Below are 27,944 nucleotides of genomic sequence, written 5' to 3'. Positions count from 1 at the left end.
AAAAAGTCTTAATTATGGTACAAAATCCAAGACTTGAAACATATTAGGTGTTAATTACAATACCATAATAATAATACCTTTATTACGATCAACATGATCATCAAAGTACAATCAGACATAAAATCATTACAAGAATACGTTTACATATTAACAAACGACCATACCATAGTGGATCAAAAATAGCAAAATGTTATATGTCTGGACCAAATATTACCTTGTTTTGGCTGTTTAACATATATTTTTTCAGGCCAAAAGTTCAGTAATTTATTTTGTATGAGCAGTAAAACAATCATATTTTCAAATACAATGCAAACTTTCCCCGAGGAGGCTAGGTTACATTGAGTTTAATGCCTCACCGCAACAAAATAAAAACAGAAAGGGCAAGTATATAAAAATCATTCTCTTGTAATTTAAATATAGATTGCAATAACTAAATGCAAACTAAAATCAATTTAGTAAGCAAAAGGTGATAAAAATGGCAAGATAAAAAGCAATTTTCTCCAATTTTCTCCATCCTGGCAGTAGCTTAAAATATTCCTGATAAAGAACTCTTAGCTCCCCAAAACGCAACTCAATAGCCGAAGTAGCATAAGTCAGCTAGTGTTGTCTGTTTGAAAATACATACATTCATTGTATGGCAAACAGTATACAAAAAGCTCAAATGACTGAGTCTAGTAATAATCTCTGATTGTACATAAAGGGAGGCTAAAAAATAATACCACAAAACGATTTTCTATTAGGACCACAACAAGATTTCTAGTACGGGACTCTTCGCTTCCCAAAGCACATCTCCCTTATACTGTGCAAAAGGCAATAAAGTGCAGTAACAGGCGCAGTATAATGTAGCTACTGTAGTCTATTTTAAAAACCACATTGATTCATTATATGACAAACACTATGCAGAAAGCATAACTTAGGAGACTGTGCCTAGCAATGGTCTCCAATTATACAAAAGTACAAAGAAGAGGGCTTACAGTTAGGGCCACACAAGCCTCCTACTTGGGATACAAATTATAGCATTTAGTCATTCGTTAAAATGCACTTCCTGTGCCAGATCCAAGCTGACATATGGAATCTGACAATCGAGCATTCCATATGTCTGCTTGTATCTGAACTAAGGAGCCTGAAGGACTCTTTGTGCTGAGTTGTACCCGACCTCCTGCATTGAGATGCTATCCACGTTGTTATTTGATAATGGTATGCTGTACAGAAGAATACCATGTGAATTAATGATTTTATCTTATCTTATCTTAACAAAAATGTATACAGCGCACGTTCACCTGGGGGTTTCATGGCGCTAACCGATAGAACTGGAAACTAAGCCCAGGGAGGAGAGATGGAAAACTAGGCTGGCGTCTGAACAAACAGCCACGTTTTAAGCTGCCGCCTGAACTGGAGAAGAGTGGTGGAGGAGCGGATCTCTAAAGTGAGGGAATTCCACAGTTTAGTGGAAAGCGTTGCAAACCTGCATCCTCCCTTCAGTTAGAATTTAAAACAGGGGACAATCAGGAGAATCTGAGAAGCAGACCGCAGATTGCGTTTAGGGGCGTACTTGGGAAGAAGTTCCTGGATGAACCTGGGACTGCGTGCATGAAGAGCTTTAAATGTCATGCAGGCAGTTTTAAAGAGTGTGCGCTGTATAACAAGAAGCCAGTGAAGTTGCTTCAACAGCGGTCTGTCCGATTGCCAGCGTGGAAGACGATAGATAAGTCTGGCAGCTTGATTTTGAGCCAGTTGAAGACGTTTAGTGAGAGCCACCGGAAGGCCCAGATAGATGGCGTTGGCATAGTCTAAGTGCGAAAGTACCAATGCCATCACAACCTGGGTCAGAGCGGACTGAGTGAGCATTCGGCTAATCTTTTTTATTTTCCGCAGCTGAAAGAAGCAGGATGACACCACTGCGTTGACCTGAGGCTTCAGTGAGAGCTCATCATCAATAAGTACCCCTAGGCTTTTAACCACTTTGGACGGGGTAGGTGGCCAACCAAGTTTGAGCGGCCAATAATGTGGCCCCCAGAGGAGTTTGCTTTTCCCAAAGAGGGCAAGCTCCGTCTTCTCAGGATTCAATTTGAGATGGTTGCTGTCCATCCAATGGCCTATTTTGATGTCTCTACACAAGTAGGTCAAACGTCACTCCCAGGTATAGCTACTGACCAATTGCTGCAAAAGCGTTTATGGGAAGGGTTCTATACCAAACTGGATATACAGTTTGCAAGCAAGGGGGAGGGGGCTGATTACATCTATTGAAGTCTCATAGTATGGGAAGGGTTTTACATCCAAGAGCTCTGAGGTCAGAGACCCTCTTCACTTTGTTAACCTTTGGACCATCAGATATTCCCAATATATATATTTTAGGCCTGCTTTTGAGATGGAAGGCCTTTCTTCTAGAGTAACCCAAACTTTCTCCAGACTTGGTCTCCACAATAATGATTTACAAGGTTCAACCACGGGATCCTGTGGACACATGCAGGGGACATAAGATCACTTGCTTCCACCCGATATGATACTAAGGCTGCTATTGTTCACAATCAGTACCAGTAAATCAAAAGCCTACACTCTATTTTCCAGGCAGTTCTTTGACGTGCCATTTATAAGCACACCAGAGTCATAGGTGTGCTTGCAAGGAGACCCAGAGATGATTGAATAAACTTGTTTACTTCTGCTTGCAAAATATTTACATTTGTACCCCCCCAGATTTTTGAGCCACCTAAGGCTGCACCTAAGGCTTTTAAGTTATACATCTCTAAGGCCTGTGCTACACTCCTCGATAGTGTTTGTGTGTGTATGTTTACAATGCTTGCTGTATGTTGCATCAGTACTACACTGTAGGAAAGTGCCCCTTTTTTGCATAGTTGCCCCCTACTTTTTGCCTGATGTTGATGCTCTTTGACTAAGTGTGCCGCGGGTTCCTGCCAATCCAGGGCCTATGTTTTTTTTTTCGAAACCTGTACTGTTGCACACCCAAATTGGCAACTCTCTGGCCACATATAAGTGCCTTGTAAAAGTGAACATGGGCACCAAGGGCACTGTGACCAGGGACGGCATCAAAGGGCTACAGCACATATTGTGCCACCCTTAGAGGCCCTATACCCTGACTCACACATACTGCCATTGCAGGCTGCACGTTTTGGAGCAGAACAGATTAAAGAGTCGACATGGCACATATCTCTGTGTGCCATGCCTTCTACCCACTGCTTATGGCATAGGTCACCCACCCCTTTAGCTGGGTGCACTATGCCACTGGTGAGGGTACAGGTGCATGAGCCCTGTACCCCTACAGTGCCTTATTCCATTATTTGACATTGTAAGTGCAGCAAAGCCATAAAGAGTATATGGTCTGGGAGTTTGTGATTACGAACTCCACAGCAACATAATGGCTTTACTGAAAACTGGGAAGTTTGATATCAAACTTCTCAGCACATTAAACCCACACTGATGGCAGTGTGGGATTTAATGAAAAATGCCAATCAAAGGGCATCTTAGAGATGCCCCCTGAAAAACGACTTGACTCCAGTGTCTTGACTGACTGGCTGCTCACCAGTTGCCACCCTCAGACATGTTTCTGGACCCCTGGGTTGAGAGCCTCCCGCTCTCGGGGTCCTCAATCAAAACACATCTTGGGCAGAGGTGCCAAGGTCCTCCCCCAGGATGGGCAGGGTCCACGAAGGTGAAGCTTCAAAGGCTTGCTGCCTTTGTGAGCTACACCAGCCATTTGCTGCTCCCAGCAACTGGCCCCCACAGGTTCTGATCCCCACTTTAGGCAGGAGAATTGGCGGGAAAACCAAGATAGGAGGAGAGGGGTGCCCACCTTTGCCAACCCCACCCCTCAGGTGGGGGAGGTGAGGTGAAGCACAACTCTCAGTTCCCACCATCTTGAAGATGGGGGGACCAATCCAACCAGAGTGAGGCTTTTGCCCCCTCCTACTGGAGGGTGGCATAATAGGGGGTGTGCCCCAAGAAAGGGACCCATTGGTCAAAAACCTGTACCTACCTGAGACACCCCTAAATCTAGTATTTAGGGGCAACTCCGAACCTTGCCTCCTCAGACAAGAAGAAGAAGGACTTAAGAGCTGTGCTGAAGGAAGAAGAGGAGGACACCAACTGACTTGGCCCCTACCCTACTGGCCTGTCCCGACCTCGACCTACTCCAGCGGAGACCCGGTGTGTCCTGCAGCCAGCAGCCCACCAGAACACGGAGAATCTGCCCTGCCTTCACTGAAAAGACGTTGTCTCCTGTGAGGACTGGATTTACTCACCAACAGACTCTGGCTCCGTCCAAATCCGCGAGTCTGCACCACTCTGCACCCGATGCTAACGGCCCGAGTTCGATTGGCCGAATAGCAAAAGGAAGCCTCCCGGCGATCCTGACCTGGGATCTGGGGATCCCCGACCTAACTCAAGTCTCCCGACGACGCCTATAGCTACTTTCTGGAGGATCCCCCCCAACCGCGACTGGAGCCGGTAAGAAAATCCAGAAGCCAAAAGACAACCTTGGGTGGCCCAACCGATGGTGTCCTGGCATCCTATGACATCACAACTTACCTCTCCAACCGGTGGTCGCCTCCAGAAGATCTTTGTGCTCGAGTCTGCAGAGTTTGTTCAAACCAGACAATCCCCATTGAAAGTAGCATGGCACCCGACACCAAAACAGCACCCTGCACCCAGCTGCCCTAGTGCTGATGTGGGTGCACCTTGGGTGCCAACTTGAACCCCCCTATGCCCTGAGCTTACATCCAGAAGGGTAATCAATGTTTACACCGCATGCAACACAACGCATGTCGTTACAGCGCGGTCATTACAACAACTGCGTTGTAACAACGCATGCCATTATAATGCAATGCAAGTCATAACAACGACTTGCTTTAGGGGTCAGAAGGTGTTGGATTTAACATCTAACACCTTCCCTACTGTTGCACTGACTGGAGTTGGAATAGTAAATTATACTATTCCAACATCCAGCGCCCCCCCCCTTGAGCAAGTCGTTGTTCCGACTTGCGTTGTAATGGCATGCATTGTTACAACGTGGTTGTTGTAATGACCGCGTTGTAATGACATGCTTTGATGTAAAATGGCATATTCATCCAGGAGCTCTGCTCCCTCAACCTTGTGGCCTGCTCTTGAGCAGCCACCAACCGGATGCTCCCTATACTCCAATGGATAACATTGCGCCTCAGCACTCTGCACCTAGCCGCCCTTGTTCCGTTGAGGGTGCTCTTGGAGTGCATCCTTGACCCTGGGGGAACCCTTGTTTTAACCCCAGCAAACCAACTCCCAAACCTAAGTACTTACCTGTACACCGATAACTTCATTTCCTCCCATTGGATTGCATTGACTGCTTTTCTATGACAAGTAAGGAGTTGGAAAATTATATGAAATCATAAGAAACTGTGTACTTACAGAAACTGATTTACTTACCTTTTATTTAGGAAATGTCCCAATGTGATATCTTGGCATATCACACTGAGTAGAAAAAGTAACTTGAAAAGTAATCTAATAAGTAATCACATAGTAACTGCAAAGTAACTGAAAAGTAATTTTAACTGTTTCTGAACAACTGCCTTACATGTATCCAAACCAATTATACTGTATTATTTCTGCAAAGTATTATTTCAATTACCTGTTCAGGCCATGCTTGATTCTAAAAATAAAATACAACTAAATAATATTTTTATACAAAACAAATTAGTCAGAGTTCAGTCTTTGAGTGTGTGAAATCATTTCTTGCCTGGGTGTGTACAATAAATGCTTAACACTACCCTCTGATAAAGCCTTACTGCTCGCCCACACTACCACAAATAGAGAGTAAGGTATTATCTACTTTAGCCTCTGCCTACCTCTGAGGATCCACTGGACTCTGTGCACACAATACTTTACTTTGGTATGGTATATACAGAGCCATCTTCCTACATGCATGAGTTGTTAGAGTTGCAAAGCCCAATTTAAATTTGGAGTTAATCTCAACCCTACATAATCAAAATGTGACACCTGGTCAATTTGATCACTTCTCATGAACACATTTCTGTGGTAGGCCTTTTGGTTTGACAAGCTGAAAAACAAAAATGTGTTCACGGACTGTTAATCTCCAAATAGATGGTGATTTTTAGAAATTCAGGTACTCTTTTTACAGTGCACACTTTATTTCCAAAGATAACCATGTGATGCAGTGCTTTAAAGGGAGGATGCCCTCCCAACATCCCCAGCTGAAACCTAGGGTTTAATAAATAGTTACACAGCCTTATGCACACACAAATTATGTACACAATTGTGAAAAATTATTCAGATGTTGGTTTTTATGGTTGGTCAAAATTCAATCTTTATTGGTCCTCTGCTCACTGCCAAAATGTGTTTTGTCGTTTGGGCGTGTTGCCCCACGACTTCATCAGGGCTGAAATAGAACATAAGCAAGTATTTTACACAGTCCCAAAATATGTTTTCAATGTAAAAATAATCAACCTGTGGCATAATGTGCATGCTCCTCATATCAAAATCAGAACAGCTGTATATTGGAAACCCATGCACCAGGGTATCAGACATTATAATTACATCAGTAAACACTTAATTCATACATTGTTTATCATTCAATAATTAGTCAAATGTAAATCTGTAGCTACTTATGTCACATGCCTGTTGCCTCTTCATCAACTAAAAAAGCCTCAATTTGCTCCTATACTACAATTCCCTAATTATTAAGGCGCGTATCTAAAATTAAATTAACACAATCATTGTCCAAAACATAGTACCAAGACACATAGGCATCACCAAAAATTCCAAAACAATACTTGTGTTACAAATACCTGTCTTTTTATTCAAATGATTCTGTAGGAAAATTGAGATGATATTATAGTCCCTTAATAATACCCACACCTCCTGTGCATTAAATGCACATATGAGCCTCCTACCTCACACCCAGGAAACTTTCACAAGTCCTTTGCAGTTATTAGGCTTGGGACTGTACCACTGTAAGTAATAATTACACAACATGTCAAGGCTGTAATCCATATGCCAATATGTCAAAATACCACTTCCATCAATAGAACCATGGAGAGTGGAAACCATGTCCCACTCGCCACTACACTAACATTTATCAAGTTAAAAAACGCATTCAATTCTTGTGGGAAAGAGTCTGCGTGTCCACTGCCTCAATCTAGTTGAAAGAGTCGTATCTTTTAAAAGAAATTATAGAACCGCATAAGGTGCATTTGCCCAACTGCAACCAACTTCACAGAGTCTCCCCATCGCTCCCTCCCTCATTGTCGCCAAAATTGACTGCTCAACTCGCACTCAGTTTGTGTAAGACATCCTACAGCGAGGACACCTAGTACTATAGCAGCCTATTTGGGACCATCTTTATTGCCGTATATATCAGCACTGATTATTTGATTAGAGAACGGACCAGCCTTTCCAAACTCAGCCACCATCTTTAAATATCCTATAGCGTGTTCATCTGCAACGTCCTACTTGGGCGCCATTATTGCTGTAAATATCGACATGAATTGTAACTTTGGAGAATGGACCAGCCTTTCTAAATCACCCTATGACCAACATAAACTATGGCTTCACTTTTTTCTCAATCAAATAATCAACAAGAGAAAATCACCCTGCTGCTGATAGCTTAAAGCAGATTATCACACTCTTTATCCTGGATAAATGTTCCAATAGAAAGACCAACGTACACAAAAAAGGATAATAATGTGTATGAATTAACACATCAAAATACAATCAGTTAATACAAAATGTTGTCGTACATTCAGATCCCTTTTCATTGTTTTTGTATGGGTCAGAACAGCACGAAAGACTGTCGAAGCCTCTGATGAAGTGCGGCAGCACAGAAATGCGCCAGGCATGCATAACTCAACACGAAAGCTGTTATTTGCATCGGTATGCTGGTTCCGTTCTTACCCTTTAAAAGCCTGGTGCTAGCGGATGTCTGAGTGCGTCTTTGTTCCGGTGGGGAACTTTGGAGCTTTTATTACACGTGGTGTCCCCGTCCGCGAAAGAAGCACCACCCTATTAAGGTTGGGGGCCACTGGCTCTGTATTCCACAGAGCCACCATGTGAGACATTTGCTTGGGATATTGAATGGCACCCACATGCGGAGGCCCATCTGTGGGCTCTGAACTTTTTGGCAACAGCAATAATTACGTGCACCCATTAGGGTAGAGTTTGCTGATCCAGACTACTACACCCACAAGTCAATGCGCTGAACAGAGCAGCCCATTGAAGGGTGACATTTTTCATTGTGTGTGTATGGGTCAGATCAGTACGAAAGACTGCCGAAGCCTCTGATGAAGTGCGGCAGTACAGAAACGCGTCAGGCAAGCATAACTTGACATGAAAGCTGTTATTTGCATTGGCATGCCGGATCTGTTCTTACCCTTTAAAAGCCTGGTGCTAGCGGATGTCTGAGTGCGTCCTTGTTCCGGTGGGGAACTTTGGAGCTTTCATATAAATATATATATATATCTATATATACATATATATCTTTTCAATAAATGCACCATAGTACAAAGTTAATGTTTAATTATAATGTAGAAAGAAACCACTTTTTCGTCCCCCACTCAAACAGCATTCAGACCTCCTCATCCATACCTACTCACATGTCACAGCACTCAGACCATACACCAACAACTCTCTCCTATTACACACTGTACTATGTTCTATTGGATATTTGCCACCTATGTACACAGAAAAAGTTGCTAAACAACCGGAGCACAAGAAGATACCTCCATATGCTAACAATCAGCTTGATTTCTCGTGAAATATTGAGTGTGTACTAAGTACATTTGTATGTAATCAAATAAATCAGCTTCTGATAATGCCAGTTTTTTAGTCAGTCGCTGTTCCCCCCAAAAAATTATAGTAATTGGCATGAGCTTCTTAGGACAGTCTTAACATCCTGATGCTCCTGTTGTAGTCTGCGCCGACGCATGTTTCAGTGACTACCATTTAATGGGTTACGCGTTCATCTGGGCACTCATATAAGATGTCCCAACGGATAATAATGGAATGGAGTGTGGGGGACAAAACAGAAGTAAACCTAAAAATAATTGGTTTGGTCAAGATTAAAAATGAACAAAGGCTAATAAAAAGGCCTTGGTGGAGTTCATGCTAAATCCCTTTTTCTTAGTCTGGGCTGCCATCTTTAAGTATCAGTAACCTACCAAGTTTATGTTCTCTCTATTCATCAACCCATGTATGAGTCTTGGTCAATGCACCTACTACTACCCACAGCCTCATTGGGTCATATCCATCTAAATTTCCATAATGATTAAGAATACAAAAGTAGTCCCTTCACAGTGTTACTTGATAGTATGCTCCCTTACCAATTACCAGCAATCCTATTGCATCAGTTAATTACAAAGTGCCACTAGTAGACCGGTATACCACCTTCCAGGCTGCCCACTCATTAAATCAACATGCCTCTTACATATTTTAGAGGTTCTTAATATTATGCTTAATGTACAAATGTACGTATCAACCCATAAGAATCATACCATATTGTATTTGTGGTTGTCATTCCAGACTTGTGGCAGCTACCCCAGTATTCAATCATTTAAACCAAGCTGGTATAAGGTGGTGGCAAATACATTCCATCGCAATCAAATTGTTGACAAAGAAACTGTATATAACAAGTGATGTGGGAGCTGTAATTTGCCATTTAATTGACCGTCTAATCCATCTCTGTAAGATATTTGAAGATGGCGGCCAAACTTGTAAAGGCTGGTCTGTCCTCAAATAATCAGTCCAGAGATATACAGCAATAAAAATGGCACCCAAGTAGGACGCCATGATACTAGGTGTACTCACTGTAGGATCTATTGCATGGACTGAGTGAAATTTGTGTGGTGAGTTGTGGTGGCACTGAGGGAGGGAGCAGTGGAGATACCCTCTTGAGTTGGGGTGGCAGTTGGGCGAAGGTCCCTTATGCGGTTCTACAATTTCTTTTAACAGATATGGCTCATTCAACTAGATTAATTAAGCGGACAATCTGACTCTCCTGCAAGACTTGAATGTGGTTTTGAACTTGGTAGGTTTTAGTGTAATGGAGAGTGGGACATGGTTTTGTTGATGGAAGTGGTATTTTAACGTATTGGCATATGGATTGCAGCCTTGACATGTTGTGTCATTATTATTTACAGTAATACAGCCCCAAGCCTAATAACTTTCCCGGGCAATGCACTGGACTGGTGAAAATGTACCGGTATTTAATACGAGTGGAGTTTTAGAATCTTTGGTGATGCTCATGTGTCTTGGCACTATGTTTTGGACAATGTTTGTGTTCATTTATGTGCCTTAATGATGAGGAAATGGTATTTCTGTGGGCTTTAACTATGAGCACATTGAGGCTTTTTTAGTTGATGGAAGGGCAATCAGCATGTGGCTTAAGGGGCTACAGATTAGAGGCAGCCAGTACAGGTAAGAACAGTGGGGTGGGGGAGTCGGAATAAAATAAATAAATAAAACCACCTTGCCCATCTGTCGACTTCCACCCTGCTCCACCCCACCACCCCACGGCTGTTACCTGTTGCCGCGCCTGCTGCCGATGTACATTTGAGTATTGATTGAATGATAAACAATTTAGGAATTAGGTGTTTACTTATGTGATGATTATGTCTGATACACTAGACTTGTATAAACATTTAACTGGTGCATGGGTTTCCACTATACGGCTACACTGATTTTGATATGAGGAGCATGCACATTATGTTACACGGTGATTGTTTTCATACTGTGGACATATATTTGGCCTATGTAAAATACAGATTTCTGCTTCATATTAGCCCTGATGACGTTGCTGGGCAACACGTTCAAATGCAAAAACGTGCGCCTGCAGTGGGCAGAGGACCAATAAAGATTGAATATTGACCAACAATGAAAACCAACATCTGAAGATTGGTTTCACAATTGTGTATATAATTTGCATGTGCTTAAGGCTGTGTAACTGTTAAGCTCCAAACCCCGCTCAATACAAGAGGAATTAAAATGGTTTAGCAGCTGTTGGAGCTCTTGCGGAGACAAAAGGGCATTGTCTGCAAAGAGTAAGGCAGGCAACCTCTGCCCCCCCACCTCAGGGATCACAATCATCCTTGTTTAAATATTCAACACCCCATTAATGTATAGAGCAAACAGGGTCGGAGGAAGGATGCAGCCCTGCCTGACTCCACGTTTTATTAATTAAAATGCCATGCGTGTCCCTTCAGTATAATTCAGGGTTTTCCCTATATTAGAGGATGCTAACTACACAGAAAATGTACAGTTTGATGCATTTTGAGTCCTTTTTTGGTTTTTCTGCTTTATTTCTTATTTTCAGTCTCTTTTCTGGGAAAATAACAAGCTTCTGGTGCATAGATATGCTGATAAAGCTCGGCGCTTCATCCCACTTGGAGACTCTTTGATGGGATGGATAGTAGATGACCTGAACTGGTGTGGGCAGATGAGCTACCCAGGTAACACAATATGTGAAACTACATATGTAAAGCAGTATGCAGCTATAACATATGCCAATTAAATTCAATTACACACCTGTTAATCAACGCGGATGTAAAAAGTGAAATTAATCAACAGCAAAAATAAAGTTCGTCATAGTCTTAATAAAATCTGTATGTAGGAGATTGTTAGGTAAATTAGGTGGTTTACATGCGCATGAAGTAATGTGATCATAGGGATAAATTACTTTACTTCTTGACTTGGCATAGTACCCACAGTGAATGGACCTTAGGATTGCCCAAGACAAGGCTTTTTCCCAGGGCCATGCAGTCAATAGGACAACCTAGCAATGTCAAAGGCGAGACTTCTGGTCAGTCGCGGACGGCATGGCTCGCGGTGGCGAGGTGGGCGCAGGAAGTGGGGGGAACCGGGTGTCGCCTGGGGGGAATCCCCCAAAAAAACGTAACTCGAGGTTGGGTCTTGCATCTTCTCTGCTCCTGCTCTTCTGCTCTCCTGCCTCGGACAGGAACAGGCAGCAGGCAGCCAGGCTCCCATCCCTAAGAGAGGGCTGATCAAACAGTCTTTACACACTTTTGGAGTGGGCAAACCACTCCTACCTTGCTCTGCTCAGCAATGGCGTAGCTGGGGGGCGGACCGCCTCAGGCGACACAAGTTTTAGTGGCGGCGGCTGGCCCCCACTGCCCCTGCTCTTACCTGTGGCCCCCGCTCTTCGATCAGGCTGCCGTGGGAGGCATACGCAGGGGCCGCCATGGGCTGCCTAAGGCCTACCTACACCCCTGCTGCTTGGAGAGCAAAGCAGCACCACCCACCCACCACAAAGCAGCAGGACACGAAAAATAAAATGACAATAACTCTGAGTTATTGTCATTCAATGTTTCTCACTGCTTAAAAGCAGTGGGGTGAGTCTCCTCAGCCATAGCGGAGGAGTCACCCCTGCTTCTGGTGGTCCCCATGAATTTGGTAGCTGGTGGTCCTGTGTGATGGTAAGGTGGTGTCTTAAGCCTTCTTGACTCTCTGGAAGGCTTTGGCTTTAGTGGTGGATGAGTTGAGGTCCATTGTTGATGATGGGGATGTGGCAGGTGTGTCTTTTAGATCTATTGACTGTGGGGCTGAACTTAAAGTATGTGGGGTGCGGTTTTACTCGAAGCACAACACAATTATAGGATGTACAATATTGACAGGAATGGTTTACTGTTATTATCCAGATTCTTACCAAATGGCAAAACTATACTTATCCTTTGATATCACAGAGTGGAAAGTAGGTGCTTTATTAACACTAAACAAAAGGCTTAGGCTTTAGTGGTGGATGAGTTGAGAACCATCATTGCTAATGGGGATGTGGCAGGTGTAAACCTTTTGGATCTATCGACTGTGGGGCTGAACTTAAAGTATGTGGTGTGAGGTTTTACTTGAGGCACAGCACAACACAATTATAGCATTTAAAATATTGACGGGAATGTCCAGCGGGAGTTGTTACTTTATGTAAAAGAACAACACTTTAATAATAAATTAGAATATATACATTTGTACAGTAAAAATAGCAACCAATGGATGGGCGTGGCCAAGCAGTCCAACATGGTGGACACGTCTTAGCTTGGCTCCTGTAGCCTCATTCTAATCCTTCACAATCCTGCCGTAAATCCTGTCCCTGCAACACTCCACCTGTTGTACTGGCCACCGCATACCCCAGGCTGCCATTCCAGACCCAAGGCCGCGGTGGACTACGGAAACACGGAGCTCCAGCCACCTTACTTTGGTGTGGCATGTGCCACCTGAACCGAGACTGCTGTTGCATAGATCTGGAGCTGGTAGGGGACCTGGATTCCCTGGCCGTGACCGGATGACGCTGGTGACCCTGGTGTGCGGGGGGGCGCCCAGTGCTCGTGGATGCCGCCCCGGCCTCCATGGTTTTCCTTAATGCCACTGGAGCCGTGGCTAGGGGCGGAATCGCCGCTTGCCCGTGGCGTGGGGAAGTGAGTGCTGCTGGACCTGGCAGGCCGCTTGTGCCTGGAGAGCTGCATTTAACCTCTTCCATGCTCATGACAAGCCCAGTTCGTCATGAGTCACAGGAGAGCTGTCACGGTCCGTCCACGCGCGATTGATTCCCCGCCTGTGCGGGCACATTATTCAGTGGGCGGAGTCGTGATGTCCAGGGAGGGGAGCCCAGCGCGTGGGTGCCCCTGGAACTCACCCGCGACCCCTCCAGGGCCTAGTGGGGTCTGGGTGACGGCGGGATTGTGAGGCTGACCACTACTGCACATGGGACCCTGAGGTGCTTCAAACATCACATCAAGCCCCCACCCCTTGCTGAAGATCCTGAACCTAAATAGCGCGCAGCAAACCTCGCACACCGGGTGTCTCTGTGCCCCGCCGCCAAGAATCAGGGCCACGGACGGGGGACCGGGGTGCACGGGGGACATTCCTGCCTGCCCCAACTCCCCTCTGGCTGCCGCTGACCTCGGAGGACACAGAGCCAGAGGAACTGTGCGGGGGCGCCTGAACACCCCTCACTATCATCTCTCGGGGAGATATTCTCCGCCAGCTTGCTGGGGCACATTCGAGGAGGATCGCGAGCATCGTCCAGCAGCATCCAGGCGACTACTGGGAGCCATAATCGAAATAAGAGCGGGGGACACCACAAAGAGAAACATAGTCCTCAACTGACCGCAAGCCACTGGACCTCCACAGAAGGAGAGTGACACAAGCAACCACCGGTGACTATCAGCTAGGGACATGACCACCATGGGGCACCCATGCGCAACGGGTACTGCACAGACCCGGGGGCCCCCGAGAACATAATCCCCGGCACCCAACACCACACAACTGGGCGGGGGACCCTCAAGCTCAGAATCCATGTCGAAGAAATTGGACAAAGTCCTAGCGGCAATTGAACACTCGAGAGTAACCATGGAGCACAAGTTCGGAGAACTGGCCATGGACCTTAATCTGCTCCGGAACAACCACAGGAAGTTGGAAGATAAAGTTAAGCAAGGAGAGAAAATGCTGCATGCACTGGAACCGCAAATACAACAACAACAAGACACCTTGAAAGACCTGCAATCACGGGTGAAGATCCTGGAGAACAAAACGGATGATTTAGAAGGACGGTCCCGCAAAAGCAACATTCGCATCCTCAATCTCACGGAGGGAGTCGAAGGGACTAACCCTCTCGGATACATTGCAATGTGGATCGCGACATTCACACCAGCTGGGGGCCTGACGCCATTCTTCTCCATAGAAAAGGCACACCGGGTACCGGCCTGCAAACCACCACCAGGGTCGCCACCCCAACTATTTCTCCTAAAACTGCTCCATTACCAGGATAGAGACGCCATCCTCCGAGCCGCTAGATGACAGGGAGTACTCCGAGAGTGGAGGACAAGCAGGTCATGCTATTCCCAGATTACTCACGGGCTGTTCAGCAACAAAGGTCCACCTTCTTAGCAGTCAAACACATCCTGCGCCAGAAGAATGTCCAATATGCGCTTCTGTTCCCAGCCCGTCTCAAGATCATACACAAAAGAAATACACACATTTTCTCTGACCCCCATGGAGGCCAGCAGCTGGGTCGAGCAACAGCTGTCACACTTGAACAATCCCAGGAAGGCGCAGACCTATCGACCATCAGGCTGCCAGCGACAACAACAGAAAAAAAGTCATGCTCACCCAATTGAGTTCACATTCGGACTCCTCTAAAAAGAACTCTCCAGATCTCGCACAAATCTTTGCAGAACGCCGAAAAGCACTTCAAGCAGACACAGAGATAGGGCTTCCGGGGGACAGCTCGGGTGGCGAGAGAGGCCTGCACCTATTCACTTTAGAGGAGGAGGGCAGTGACGTGAACACTCCCGGAGATGGCTCAATGACACGGAGGACACTCTGATCTGATACTCCCAAACTGGAATGACGTACATTTGGGGAGGTGTCCTTCGGGTCCTTCAGGCCTCCCAAACTAGGAGATATTGCTCAACGCCAAAGGGGCTCTCCAGCAACTGATCCTGAACTTGATGCGCCTGAAGATTGTCTATAACATTGAACTGTACCAGACGGTGGTGGCTACCATAGACACAGTTGGGCATCACCAAAGCACAGTCAACGAGCGGGTAGCTGCAGCAACAGCGGCTGATGAAAGCGGACGACAACTTCCCCCACGTAATGAACTAAAGTTTTGGGGGGCTGAGCTAGCTATCTTCCGATCATTTGGCATCTCATTTGAACTATCGACAGACTGCTGCTCGTTTTCCAGCTTTAAAATTGTCTGACACGCTATCCGACGTCTTGGAAACTACTCTGACCCCGTGGAGTTGATTCTTTGGGAGGCTGACACCTGCCCGGTGGTCGTTTTGATTGAGGACCCACACTCGCTCTACCTATTAAATAGTCGGGTAGAAAGTTTCCCTACAACTGTGAGCCTCTGACTGCTCTATAGACTGTACGTCTGAATTTACTAGACCTGGTTTTCGTTACTCGTGCCATTCTTCATTAAAATGGGATATGAATTCAGATTATTCCTCTGAATTAGGATTGTACCCCCGCATGACCATTAATTTGGAGAATTAACCTGGTATCTATATATCAAGAACAAGAAATACATATATGGAATCAATGATTTATTTGCGCCCTGACGAAGGAGTCTAGGACAAAAATTCCTTTCCGAAACGCGCGTCTGCGCTTCTTTTGCTTTTCATATGTTGTTGTACTTTATATTGATATGAAATGTTATCTGGAGCTTTTTTCTATGTTTTTGTATTATACATTGATATGAATTGTTATCTATTGTTTACATTCTGAATATTGTCTGTTGTGAGTTGGTGATTGTGGCGAAACTGGTTGTTCGGATGAAATGTATGAGTGGTTCTGACTGACTGGGTATGTCTGCCTGTGAATTTGGCTTTTTGGGGGTTCTTCTTTGTGTATATAATAGAAATATGTATATATAGAACAATTGTAGTGCTGTGTGGTCACGAGTATGAGTTTATGTTGCTATTATGTTCTAAAGTATCAGAAAAATGTGTAAATAAAATTTGACAATATTTTTTGAATAACATCTGTTTGTGGGACAATGTTATTCTCCATGTGAATGTAGGATGCACCACCGAGTTTAAAGTATTTCTTAGTGAGGGGCTTGTTTTTGCTGTTGTTCATTTTTCCCTGCCTCCCCCTCATTGTATCATTTATCAGGGACCCCCTTGTGTTACTGGTGAGCTAGCTCGCAACCAAGATGGCTGCTTAAGCCGAGAGCTCTCTCGCTTCCATTACCATCCTGTAATTTATCCTATTTATAGCAGTGGTCTGCGAGAACCGTTTGCCCAGATCTGTGCTCCGGAGCGCATGGGGCTGCTGACAGGCGATTTTCAGCCTCATACTCTGCCTGGAAGTGCTGTGGCGGTCCGTTGAGCCTAGACGAGCTGCGGGCCATGGAGCGGTGGGGCCTGCTGAGGGCTGCGAGACGATCTGCTGACCCCCCGGGTGGCGCTGCACCTCCGCCGATACCTAGACCACCCGGAGCGAAGAGACGAAGTACCGCGACTGCTGTATGGACCAGGCAACCCCCAGGCTGAGTGCAGAGGTGAGCGGGAGGACGGGGAAAGTGAGGCTTGCCGCTCTGAGCCTCTGACTGCGGCCGCGATACTCTACGCGAGCACCCGGCTTCGATTGGGCCTGCGGGGCTGCCGAATTGGAGCGGAGCCCTGCGGCCGGTGCAGCAGGTTCTGGTGTGGGACGTGGACCCCTCGGCGGCTATCTCCCATCCTCTGGGCACCCAGGAGGCTGACGGCCGCTTTCTGCAGATACGGCCGGGCGGATTGATCTGTCGGCCCTGAGACACGGGGAGGCCCCCACGCTGGCGGAGACGAGGGGAGCTGGGGCTGGCTGTGTCTGACTGCTGGAACGCTGCTGGAGGAGGCGCCGCTCATTGAGACTGACTAGGCCCTCCCTGCCCCAGAGTGCTATGGCTCTGCTAAAATGTGGCAGATTGCCGGTGTCCCTATGAGCCCTGAGGAACACGTAGGGGCCTGAAAGCGTAGCTGGCGCAGGTGCGGTGTGGGACCAGACCGTGGGGGCACATTGAGAACGCTGAGGAGGCGCGAAAAGTCCATTGTGGGCACTTGAGACTCTGGCTTGACTGCCTACTCACTGCACTCTGGTCGTGGAGAGGGGCCTGATCTCTCGCTTCTGGGCTTCTTCGGGGATAGCGAACTCTTGGCATTGCGAACATTGCCACCCAGTGCTGCTGCCTAGCTACGGACTGAACGAGGGTGGTGACAGGAGGAGGAGTAGGACCCCTCTGCGAGAGAGCTGCGGTGCTGTCCCGACGGATTGGCCCGGTCCCCGGCTGCTATGAGGCCTCACTTTGTTGCCTGAGCTGCGCCGCCGGCTGGCGTGTGGAGCGCATTGTACCTGGCCACAGGAGGCCTCTGAGCTTTCTGTAACTCTCGCTTGGTGGGGGTCGAGAGCCCTCGCGCCGCCATGGGACGCCCAGACAGGACCCAGCCTAAACTGAACTTTGAAAACAAAAGGTTCAAATACAGCGACCCCCTCCCCCTCGGCAATGGAGAAAGACGGAGCTGAGTCAGCTGTGGAGAGAGACCCTACGGAACCGGACATTCGCAGTATCTTACTGGCCATGGAGAAGAACCTGCAGGGCGGGATCAACTCCTTAGGTACAAAGATGAACGCCCTCACGTACCGCATGGATCGGATGGCAGAGCGTCTGGACAAACATGCTGAACGCCTCGGTATGTCAGAGCACCGCATTGGTGAGGTGGAAGAGGCGCAGACCGCTCTGGACTCAGAACATAAGCAGCTCGGCAAAGTGATCCAACTCCTGCAGGACAAGGCCGAAGATTTGGAGGCGCGGTCTCGCAGATGCAATATACGCATTACAGGTTTTCCGGAAAGTACGCAGACAGGAAACATGGAGCTGTTTGTCGAGGCCCTTTTGAAAAAATTGTTGGGGGAGACGGCCTTCCCAGAGATGTTCATTATCGAGAGGGCGCGCCGTACCCTGGGCCCGAGACCTAAACCCGGAGTCCCCCCGCGTCCCATTATAGCCAAACTACTTAACTACAGGGACCGCGACACGGCGCTGAAGCTTGCCAGAGAGAAGCAGCCGCTGACCTATGAGGGTTCCACGCTCTCTCTCTTTCCTGACTTCACTGCGAGGGTGCAGGAGGCGAGGCAACAGTTTGTGCCAATGAAACACCAACTTTGCGAACTGGGTGCCGATTATGCTATGCTGTACCCTGCCAAACTACGAGTCAATCGACAGGGGAAGTCGATGATATTCACGGACCCGAGGGCGCTCCAGAAGGCCCTGAAGGACTGGCGCAAGGAAACGCGGCACTCATCGGAGAGCGGACGTCCTGAAGACTCGGTCGATGGCTCCCTAGACGAACAGGTCTGAGGTTATGGACTGCGACTAGATGGGGTACCCAATTCGTCCTAAGACGCTGTGAATGAGTGTTGCATAGTCCATAGAACCTGATGTTGGTATTCTTGGTCTCGACTGCTGTTTCTGCTGGCACTTTTCCCTCTGTGCCGCTATGGCGCTTTGGGCTTGTGGCCGTGCAGGATGGGCAGGGAAGGGGGGGATGATTTTGCTGATGTGTACATTACTAGAGTTACAATATTTGCCTTGAAGACCTCAGAGATGATGTAAACAAAGAACATAAGAGAGACTAGTTGCCCTGTGACGACACGCCGGCTCTAGACGACATGTAGAGCAAAAGGATCCTTACTTGAGACTGGTTGCATGAGGCCTGATTTGGGCGCTAGACAGTTGATTGGGAGGGGGGGCGGCATAGTTAGAAATAGTGTATTGGCGTACTCTATTGTTTAAGGAGCATTGCTATGCTGTCTGTGACCACTTGCTATTACCTTTTATTTTATTTTGGAGGCGAGGGAGCGTGTCGCTGCAGCGAGTTATTCAGTGAGGAATTGTTTTAGATTTGCTGTTAGCGGACTACCTACGCCCCAGCGTGTTGCACACCTTTCTAAGTGAGGCTCCTCTACTTGGGGATCCTCTCTCTTTTTCACTTTTCCCTTTGTATTGGTCTCTAGTTTGGTGGTGTGAAGGGAGAGGGAGGGGGGGATTTGGAGCTATGAAGGGTGTTGTTGTGGGGTTTAGGTCGGGTGGGGAGGAGGGTCGTGGCCGAGTTGGGGTCGGGCAGGCGTGGGAGGGACAAGGGGGAGATCTACATGGTTTTCTTCTAGAGCTGAGTGTGGGAGGGGGGATTGTCTGTTAGTTTTTAGTTTGGATGGGAGTCTTGCTGGCGCGGGCATGAAACGGCAGATACACTGGACACTGGCACGGACAGCGAAACCTGGTCATTCACGTACATCCTTTCCCCCATTATGACACAGCAGAAACACGACACTGACACAATTACATTGCTGACTTGGAACGTTCGAGGCCTGAACGACCACAGAAAGGTCAGGCGTGTGCTTCAGTACCTCTCTAGACATGCGATAGATATAGCACTACTCCAGGAGACCCACTTGCGCCCCGATAGCCCGATACTAAGCTACAGGGGCTTGTCTAACAACATACATGCTGCTGGTTTCACCTCTCATGCTAGGGGCGTTCTGACCTGGGTGAACCCTAAGGCCTCAATGACATTGACCCCGGTTGACACTGACGGGGAGGGACGTTACGTCATCACGAAATGCGTTGGAAAGGGAATGACTTTACACATAGTAAATACTTATGCCCCTAACTTTGACTGCCCTATCTTCTATTTGACGTTGGCTTCTAGGGTGCGTGACCTCTGTGGTTAACATGTTTTATGTGGCGGCGATTTTAACATGGTAAGACAGCCTGTGCTTGATAGGTCGGACGGCCCTGACCGATGCCCTTCGGCCTCAGCCAGAGTCCTGGAGGCTGAGATGACATGCCTAGGATTGCAGGACGTGTGGCGTGCTAGGCACCCGACTCCGGGGGGCTACACGCATTATTCAGCTCCGCATGATATCCATACCCGCATCGATTATTGGTTGGCCACCTCGCACCTCCTCTCTTTGGTACAGTCGTGCACAATGCTGCCGCGTACCTACTCTGACCACTCCCCGGTACTGGTTGCCCTTAGAGCTCCGGCGAGACGACCTCCTCCTTTTTCCTGGCGTCTCCCCCCTTACTCGTTGTTAGATGACGTCCTCCGGGAAGAGCTAGGTGCTGCCATAGAGGAATTGTTTGACAAGAACGTTGGCTCGGTGGACTCCTTTTTGACAGTCTGGGAGGCCTTCAAGGCCTATATGCGCGGTGTGGCCATATCTAAGCATGCGGGTGTTCTAAAATCGATTAGGGGCCGTCTGTCCTTGCTAGAAAATAAGCTCAGGGACATTGAGGCGCGACGCCTACATGACTCTAGTGCAGAGCTGCTCTGTGACTTGGCCCAAACGATCCGTGAATATCATGAGGAGGCGGACTCCGAGGTGAAACATTTGGGGAAGTATGCCATTGCAAGATCATATGGCGAGGGAGAGCACTCGGGAGCGGTATTAGCGCGGATGACGAAGCAGCGCAGGCACTGCGCGACGACACCTGGGCTGAGATCCCCTCTGACTGGGGAACAGTTACCTGACGAGCAGGTGGCGGTCCGTTTTCGGGACTTTTACGCTTCACTGTACGCCTCCAGGGGGCCAACACTGGAGGAAAGTATACTTGATTATTTGACGCATATCCAGCTACCATGGTTGACCAACATACATCGCGAGTTCTTGGTTCGTCCATTTGAGAGGGAGGAAGTAGTTTGGGCGTTGTCGTCAATGAGGGCTGGGAGTGTGCCGGGCTGTGATGGCTTAACGGTATCTTTCTACAAAACGTACGCTGATTTGCTGATCCCTAGATTACTGACGCTCGTAGAGCAGATGGCGGAGGCAGGCGTAATGCCTCCCACGATGCGGGAAGCAATTATAGTTGCTATTCTTAAGCCCCGGAAGCCCCCAGAGGACTGCGCTTTGTATCGACCGCTATCGTTGCTTAATGTCGATGCGAAGATTTTTGCGAAAATTATTGCCAACCGTCTTAGTCCGTTAGTCCCCAAGCTAGTTGCCCCTGAACAGGCGGGCTTTGTACCTAACCGCAACCTCACCTACAACTTGAGGACTGTGTTCGCGGCATTTCAGCACACATGCCAAGATGTCCCTGCAGTAGCGGTCTTCCTGGATATGGAAAAGGCCTTTGATTCTGTCGAGTGGCCTTTCCTTAGACTGGTACTGAGCCGCATGGGGGTGGGCGACTTTTTCCTCCAACTACTGAATGCGCTCTATGCTTCCCCCTCAGCCCGGGTCCGCATAGGCTCGCTTACGACTGAGCCTTTCAACATAGGCTGTGGCACCAGGCAGGGTTGCCCCCTTTCCCCCATCCTGTACGCCATAGTAGCAGAGCCCCTAGCTTGCGCTTTGCCCGAATATCATAGCCACCATGGTATACGATTCCCCACGTACAACTTGATAGTGTCTACGTACGCGGACGACACTCTTCTGTATGTGCGACACCCGGAGGACAACCTCTCGACGGTGCTGCGTGAGGTGGTACTATTTAGTTCACTATCTGGGGTACACGTGAATTGGAGCAAGACACTAATGTTTCCACTTACGCCTGCCACCAAGAGAGTTGACTTGGACTACCCTATCCAGTGGATCACAGACTCGGTTCGCTACTTGGGAATTAGGCTGCATACGGACTCAGAGGTGGTCCTCAGGGAGAACTACGGGGTGGCAATTTCTAAGTTGGAGGATGATGTGAACAAATGGATAAATCTTCCTTTATCATTGATGGGCTGCATCTCCTTGCTGAAAATGATCGTACTTCCTTGCTTCTTATTCTTATTCAGTAATATACCCATGGTCTTATCGGGGGCATTCTTTCGGCAGCTCCACTCTCTGGTGCTGCGACTGACAAGGGCTGGGAAGCAGCCTAGAGTGGTGTGGGACATACTCATCTGTTCCTTTGAGGAGGGTGGCTTGAACGCTCCGGACTTGGAGCTATACTATCGCGCTGCACAGAGCGCATACGCGTATGGCTGGATCCATGGCCCAGCTGACGCGCCGCACTTGTGCATAGAAGCGATTGTTGCTGACCTGACCCCACTACCGGCGCTGATGTCCCATCCTAGGGACCGACGGATGGGCATCCTCGACTCTTTGAATGCCGTGACACATGCATGGCACCGCCTGATGGATGCTCAGGTCTGCTCGCTACTATATGCTACAGGGGCACAACTGGCCTGGTGTTCGTGGCTCGACCCTTGCAGAGATAGAGGAGTGGCGTCTGCCCTAGCTAAAATGGATATTGTCCACATGGGTGACCTATTCGCAGAAGGTAGGGCTCGCACCTGGGAGGCAATAGACCCGGAGGGCACACCTGGTGCTCTTCTTCTCCCACGCTTCCAGTTCCACAGAATTCGACACGCTTTGAAGGAGCTGCTGGGTGAGGATATGGCTGAACCCCAGGTGGTTTTGGCATATGATTTTGTTGTAAAAGCTGAGACGCCGACTAAATTAATTACGAACTTGTACCGCATTACACTCACAGAGCGGACGGCGAACTATACTAAGTCTCACTTGGCATGGCAGGCTGACCTGGCAGTCGACCTCCCTGAGGAGATATTGCTGCGCTAATGTTAAGAGAGTGTCTCTGAACGGTCGCCACCGTTTGATGCACTTTAAATTCCTGAATAGGGAGAGTTCTGGCTGTGAAAGATGCAGGGAACAGACTGCTGATTTTTTGCACCTAGCCTGGCTATGCCCGAAAGTCTCCGATTTTTGGTGCGCCCATCTACGGTGAAGTGAACAGAGTTACTGGGATGGCGCTAACCCCAACTCCTTTATTGGCCCTCCTGGGGTATTCTAAAGATATTTTGCCTGAAAATAGAAGGCTTGTTGACATGGCCTTTATGATTGCAAAGAGATGTGTTGCGCTTACCTGGATGCATGGGCCGACCCCGACGCTAGCTAAATGGTCTAGTGATATGCTGTACTGCTGAACGCAAACGGAGCTGTATAGTGACCTGCTTCCTACCCGCAGCCGTCCCAAGAACTACTGGGCACTGTATTTGGAGAAGAGGGCCGCACAGGAGACTCCTGACCTGAGTGAGTCACACATAGCTCTGGAGATGGGGGGCCACGGGAGGACGCATCACAGCACACTGACGAGGAGACACTAGTTTAGGGGGCACTAGCTGGGGTTCCTAATTCCATGTATAGGGCTGGAGCTGTGAGGGCGGTGGAGGTCTGCGGGGGGGTGAAGCGAACTTTTTACCTGTCAGCACTGTTGACTGTGTGGGGGACAAAGTCTTATTCTTTGATCGATATGCCCATGCTGAAAAGTAATTGTGTTGCTATTGTACTGTACGTGCCAGCTCTTTGACCCTTGGTTGTATGTTTTTGAAATGCCAATAAATACAATAAAAAAATTTAAATAAAAAAAATGAACTAAAGTTTGCACATGTCATGCAGTTTGGACGTATCGCCTTGAGCGATAGGTCCTATAAGTTGGGACAGTTTCCCGTTGGTTCACCTTACCTCCCCCTCATTTCACATTCCCCCAACACTTCCAGGGGAGCGCACACAAGGCATACAGAAATATGGTTCGGACACCAGTGGCAGGCATTCTGGTAGGAGGGGGGCACGAGGGATGAGCCAAGCCAAGAGAAGCACCACCTAGACGCTAGGAGCAATGGCGGCCAAGAACCCTAACACAGACCTGAAAGTTGTTACATTAAATGTCAGAGGCATGCACACAGCAAACAAACGATACGTGATTTACGCCTATATTAAATGGCAGAAAGCACAGATAGCTCTCCTACAGGAGACACACCTGATGGCGACAGAGGTGGATTGCCTACATAAAAAATGGCGAGGTATTATTTCGGCTACAACATACTCTGCATTCGCATGGGGTGCCCTGATTTGGATTAGACCTGGGATCCCCTTCAGAGAACGTTCCAGGTTGGTGGATAAAGAAGGTTGGTACTCCCTAACAGGACACCTCGAGGGCCGGGAAATTCTGGTTGGAAGCATCTATGCCCCCAATGTGGAGCAGGATCAATATTGGATCCGCCTTACTGGAGTGTTAGCACAATACACGGCAAAGCCATGGTTGTTGGGAGGGGACTATAACTGCACCCTAGACATCAACTTGGATAGATCTCATCCCCCTCCGGCGCTGAAACAGACATAGCAGTTCAAAAATTGGGTTACCCACTGAACACTAGTAGATGCCTGGTGAGAAAAGATCCCAAACGTTAAAGTTACTCCGCCCTGCACAATCTCTGGGTGAGACTAGATAGATTTCTCTGCTCCGCAACACTGCTCCCCCAAATACAGCACACCAACTACCTGGGCAGAGTACTGTCAGACCATGATGCGCATACCGTGACCCTCAGATGGAGGTGGCCCACCCCCGTACCCACGTGGAAATTGTATTTTGTCACACACACGGAGACCATATTCAGGAATACTTCACACTAAACGCAGACACAGCCTCATCTAGATCAATAGAATGGGAAGCGTTTAATGTCGAGGCTAGGGGACACTGCATCCAACACATAGTAGGAGTGCGAAAAATACTATAGCAATCACTACAAACTGCAGAAACACGATTGGCGGACCTAACAAAAAGCATGGATATAGGGGAAGCTACTCCAGAGCAAGTAGCAACAGCTAAAACATTGTATGTGGAGACTATGAGAGACATTCGCAAATATAATTTTAGAGCTTATGTTGCCCGGGTACATCAGGAGGGAAACAGGGCGGGAACACTCCTAGCCTGGCTCTCGAAACAGGACACGGAAAAGAAACCCATCACAGAACTGATAGACACAACCGGTGCCCCTAAACAGTCACAAGTAGATATACTACGCATTTTCCACGACTATTACACAGGAATCTATCGGGCTCCGCCACAGTCATCACAACTAGCGTTATCCCAGTTCTTCCACTCCTTGCCTCTACCCAGCATCCCGTCGGCGGATGGAAAGGCGTTAGAGACAAAGATAAAATCCCCGGATGTCACCCACACACTCAGGGCACTGGCACGACGTAAGGCGCTGGGAATGGACGGCTTTCCCCTCGAATTTTATACCACCTTTTCGGGCCAACTGACCCCGCGACTTGTGTCCATGTATGAAGACACGTTAAAAAGAGGTGAACTTCCTGGTTCTCTCAGGGAATTTACCCTGGTAACATTTCCCAAACCGCTTAAGGATCCCACTCTCTGGTCCTCATACAGGCCCATAACTCTACTCAACGCGGACTGGAAAATTTTAGGGAAAATATTGGTGGATCGGTACATTCAAGTCCTCCTACAATTGATCCACCCAAACAAAACAGTTTTCTCACCAGAGGCAACGTGTCACAGATTATACGTAGACTCTTCCACATACAAGATAGAGCAAAAGATCACTTCCCACAAGCCACATGCCTAATTCTAGACCTCAAAAAGGCCTTCGATACACTACTATGGCCATACCTATCCACAGTCCTCCGTAAAGTACGCATCGGCCCAACCCTGTTGGCATACACACAACTCCTCTATAAGGACCTCACAACTAGGGTGAGAGCGGGAAAGTACATTTCAACTCCATTGCGGGTGGAGCGCGGACGAGGCAGGGGTGCCCCTTGTCTCCCCTCCTCTTTGCCTTGGCAGTGGAACCTCTGGCCATTCGTTTGCATCAGGGGGGTGAAACCTGGGGCATTCCAATCGCAGACACAGTACATTCTGTATCGTTATACGCCGATGATCTCCTGATCTATGTGCTGGATATCACAAGCGACCTTACACTGATTTGGACCATATTACAAGGCTTTGCAGAGGTCTCCGGAGTCAGTTGGGAAAAATTGACGATCTTTCCCCTCAGCCCTCGCCTAGCTCCCTCGGAGATAACGATTGTGCCCCAGACACTCGGTTGGAGTGCTGCATCACCCCGATACCTTGGGGTGAGACTGTATTACTAACCCGAGAGCCTTTATGAGGTTGCCTTCTGGAAGACCCTGCCCTTGGCTCCCATAGGGCGTATAGCCATAGCGAAGATGATTATGGTACCCAGACTGCTCTACTCCTTTACTAATCTCCCAGTGATACCGCCTCGCTCCTTTTTTCAAGAACTAGACACACTACTTACAGCATTGATATGGGGGGGTGGTAGACACAGGGTAGCCTTACAAACCCTCTACTTACCCACAACACAAGGGGGTCTAGGGCCCTCCCCCCTTTGAGGCTTACTTCCTCGCAGCGCAGGTTCAGTGGCTGTCCTATTGGACAGCAGCGCGCCACATAGAGGAGACATTCTGTAACGATGGCCGGATACCTCTCCCGCCCATCCGGAGACTACTGATGCCATGTACTAAGCCTACGCGTATACACCCCCTACAGGTATCGATAACCCGCAAATGCATGATGTGCATACACCGTATGTCATGGGGTCAGCCCCTCTACTCCCCGCTGCTCCCATTGGTAGGATTCCCTCAACGAGAGAACTATTATACCTCCAGCACCCTCCGGATATGGAATGAGCAAGAGGTGACAGAGGTCGAGTCCCTTTTCGAAGATGGGCAGCTGAAAACATATGCTCAAATGAGGGAAGGCTATGATCTCCCCCCGGGACAATCGATTAGTAGAGAGCGCCCGACACTGCTGGGACCTCACTGAGGGAGACACACCCGGTGCTGCACACAATTCTTAGTATGGGCACAGGGAGACACTTAGTCCCTTGGCACTACAAAGCGATCTGGGAACTGATCACGGCCCCTTTACAAGCCCTACACCAGAAATGGGAGGACGGGATAGGACGGGTGCTCCATGACAAAGAGTGGGAAAAAGCACTAGAGTACCCAAAAAAGGTTTCAAGGAACGCAATCTTCAAAAAGATTCAATTCAATATTTTACAATGTGCATACTTAACACCTCACCGGCTTCACCGATTTTACCCTGATACACATTTCACATGTCCCAGATGCCAAACACCAGAGGCTAACTTCAAACACATGTTCTGGGACTGTCCCACAATCCAACTGTATTGGGGTAGGGTACATCAGACCCTGAGGGCGACAGTCAACCTCATGAATATTTCTACGTGGGATACGTGCGCCTTGGGGGTCTTCCGCAGGCGGAAGACAGAAAAGGTGCAATGCAGGTTTGCATCCCTGGCTTTGCTCTTAGCGAAACGAGGAATAGCCATGCATTGGAGGGCCCCGGCAGGACCCCATGAGGCAGCCTGGATAGGCGCAGTTAAAAAGTGGGAGGCAGAAGAGGAAGAAACACTGAGAGATAAGGAGGTGAACGGGATACGTAAACATCCCATCTCCATGGAATGAGCACCACTCCTGTTCCAGTTTACACAAGAGACAACACTAGATAACTCACCCATGGCCACACAATCCCAATCCCCACCCCTGTCCCCCATAGCACAAACAAACACCAACACGTAACAACCATGTGATAGGAAGGGCCGACTGTGTACTAGCGGTACAAAAGGGTAGTTCGGGCTGGATTG

At 48.1% G+C, this 27,944-nt stretch overlaps 1 protein-coding gene across 1 annotated transcript in view; it reads left to right on the top strand.

Annotated features, from left to right (window-relative positions):
* BST1 (bone marrow stromal cell antigen 1) overlaps positions 1 to 27,944 on the top strand; it is a 253,168-nt gene that overhangs the window by 39,795 nt on the left and 185,429 nt on the right. The window contains exon 4 of the mRNA XM_078678450.1: positions 11,312 to 11,447. Coding sequence (XP_078534576.1) covers positions 11,312 to 11,447 — 136 coding nt within the window. The remainder of the gene's footprint in view (positions 1 to 11,311; positions 11,448 to 27,944) is intronic.

Source organism: Lissotriton helveticus, chromosome 2_2 (assembly GCF_964261635.1).
Source record: "Lissotriton helveticus chromosome 2_2, aLisHel1.1, whole genome shotgun sequence".
NCBI lineage: Eukaryota > Metazoa > Chordata > Amphibia > Caudata > Salamandridae > Lissotriton > Lissotriton helveticus.
The sequence above is the reverse complement of the archived record's forward strand: the minus strand, read 5'-3'. Positions and strand labels throughout refer to the sequence as shown.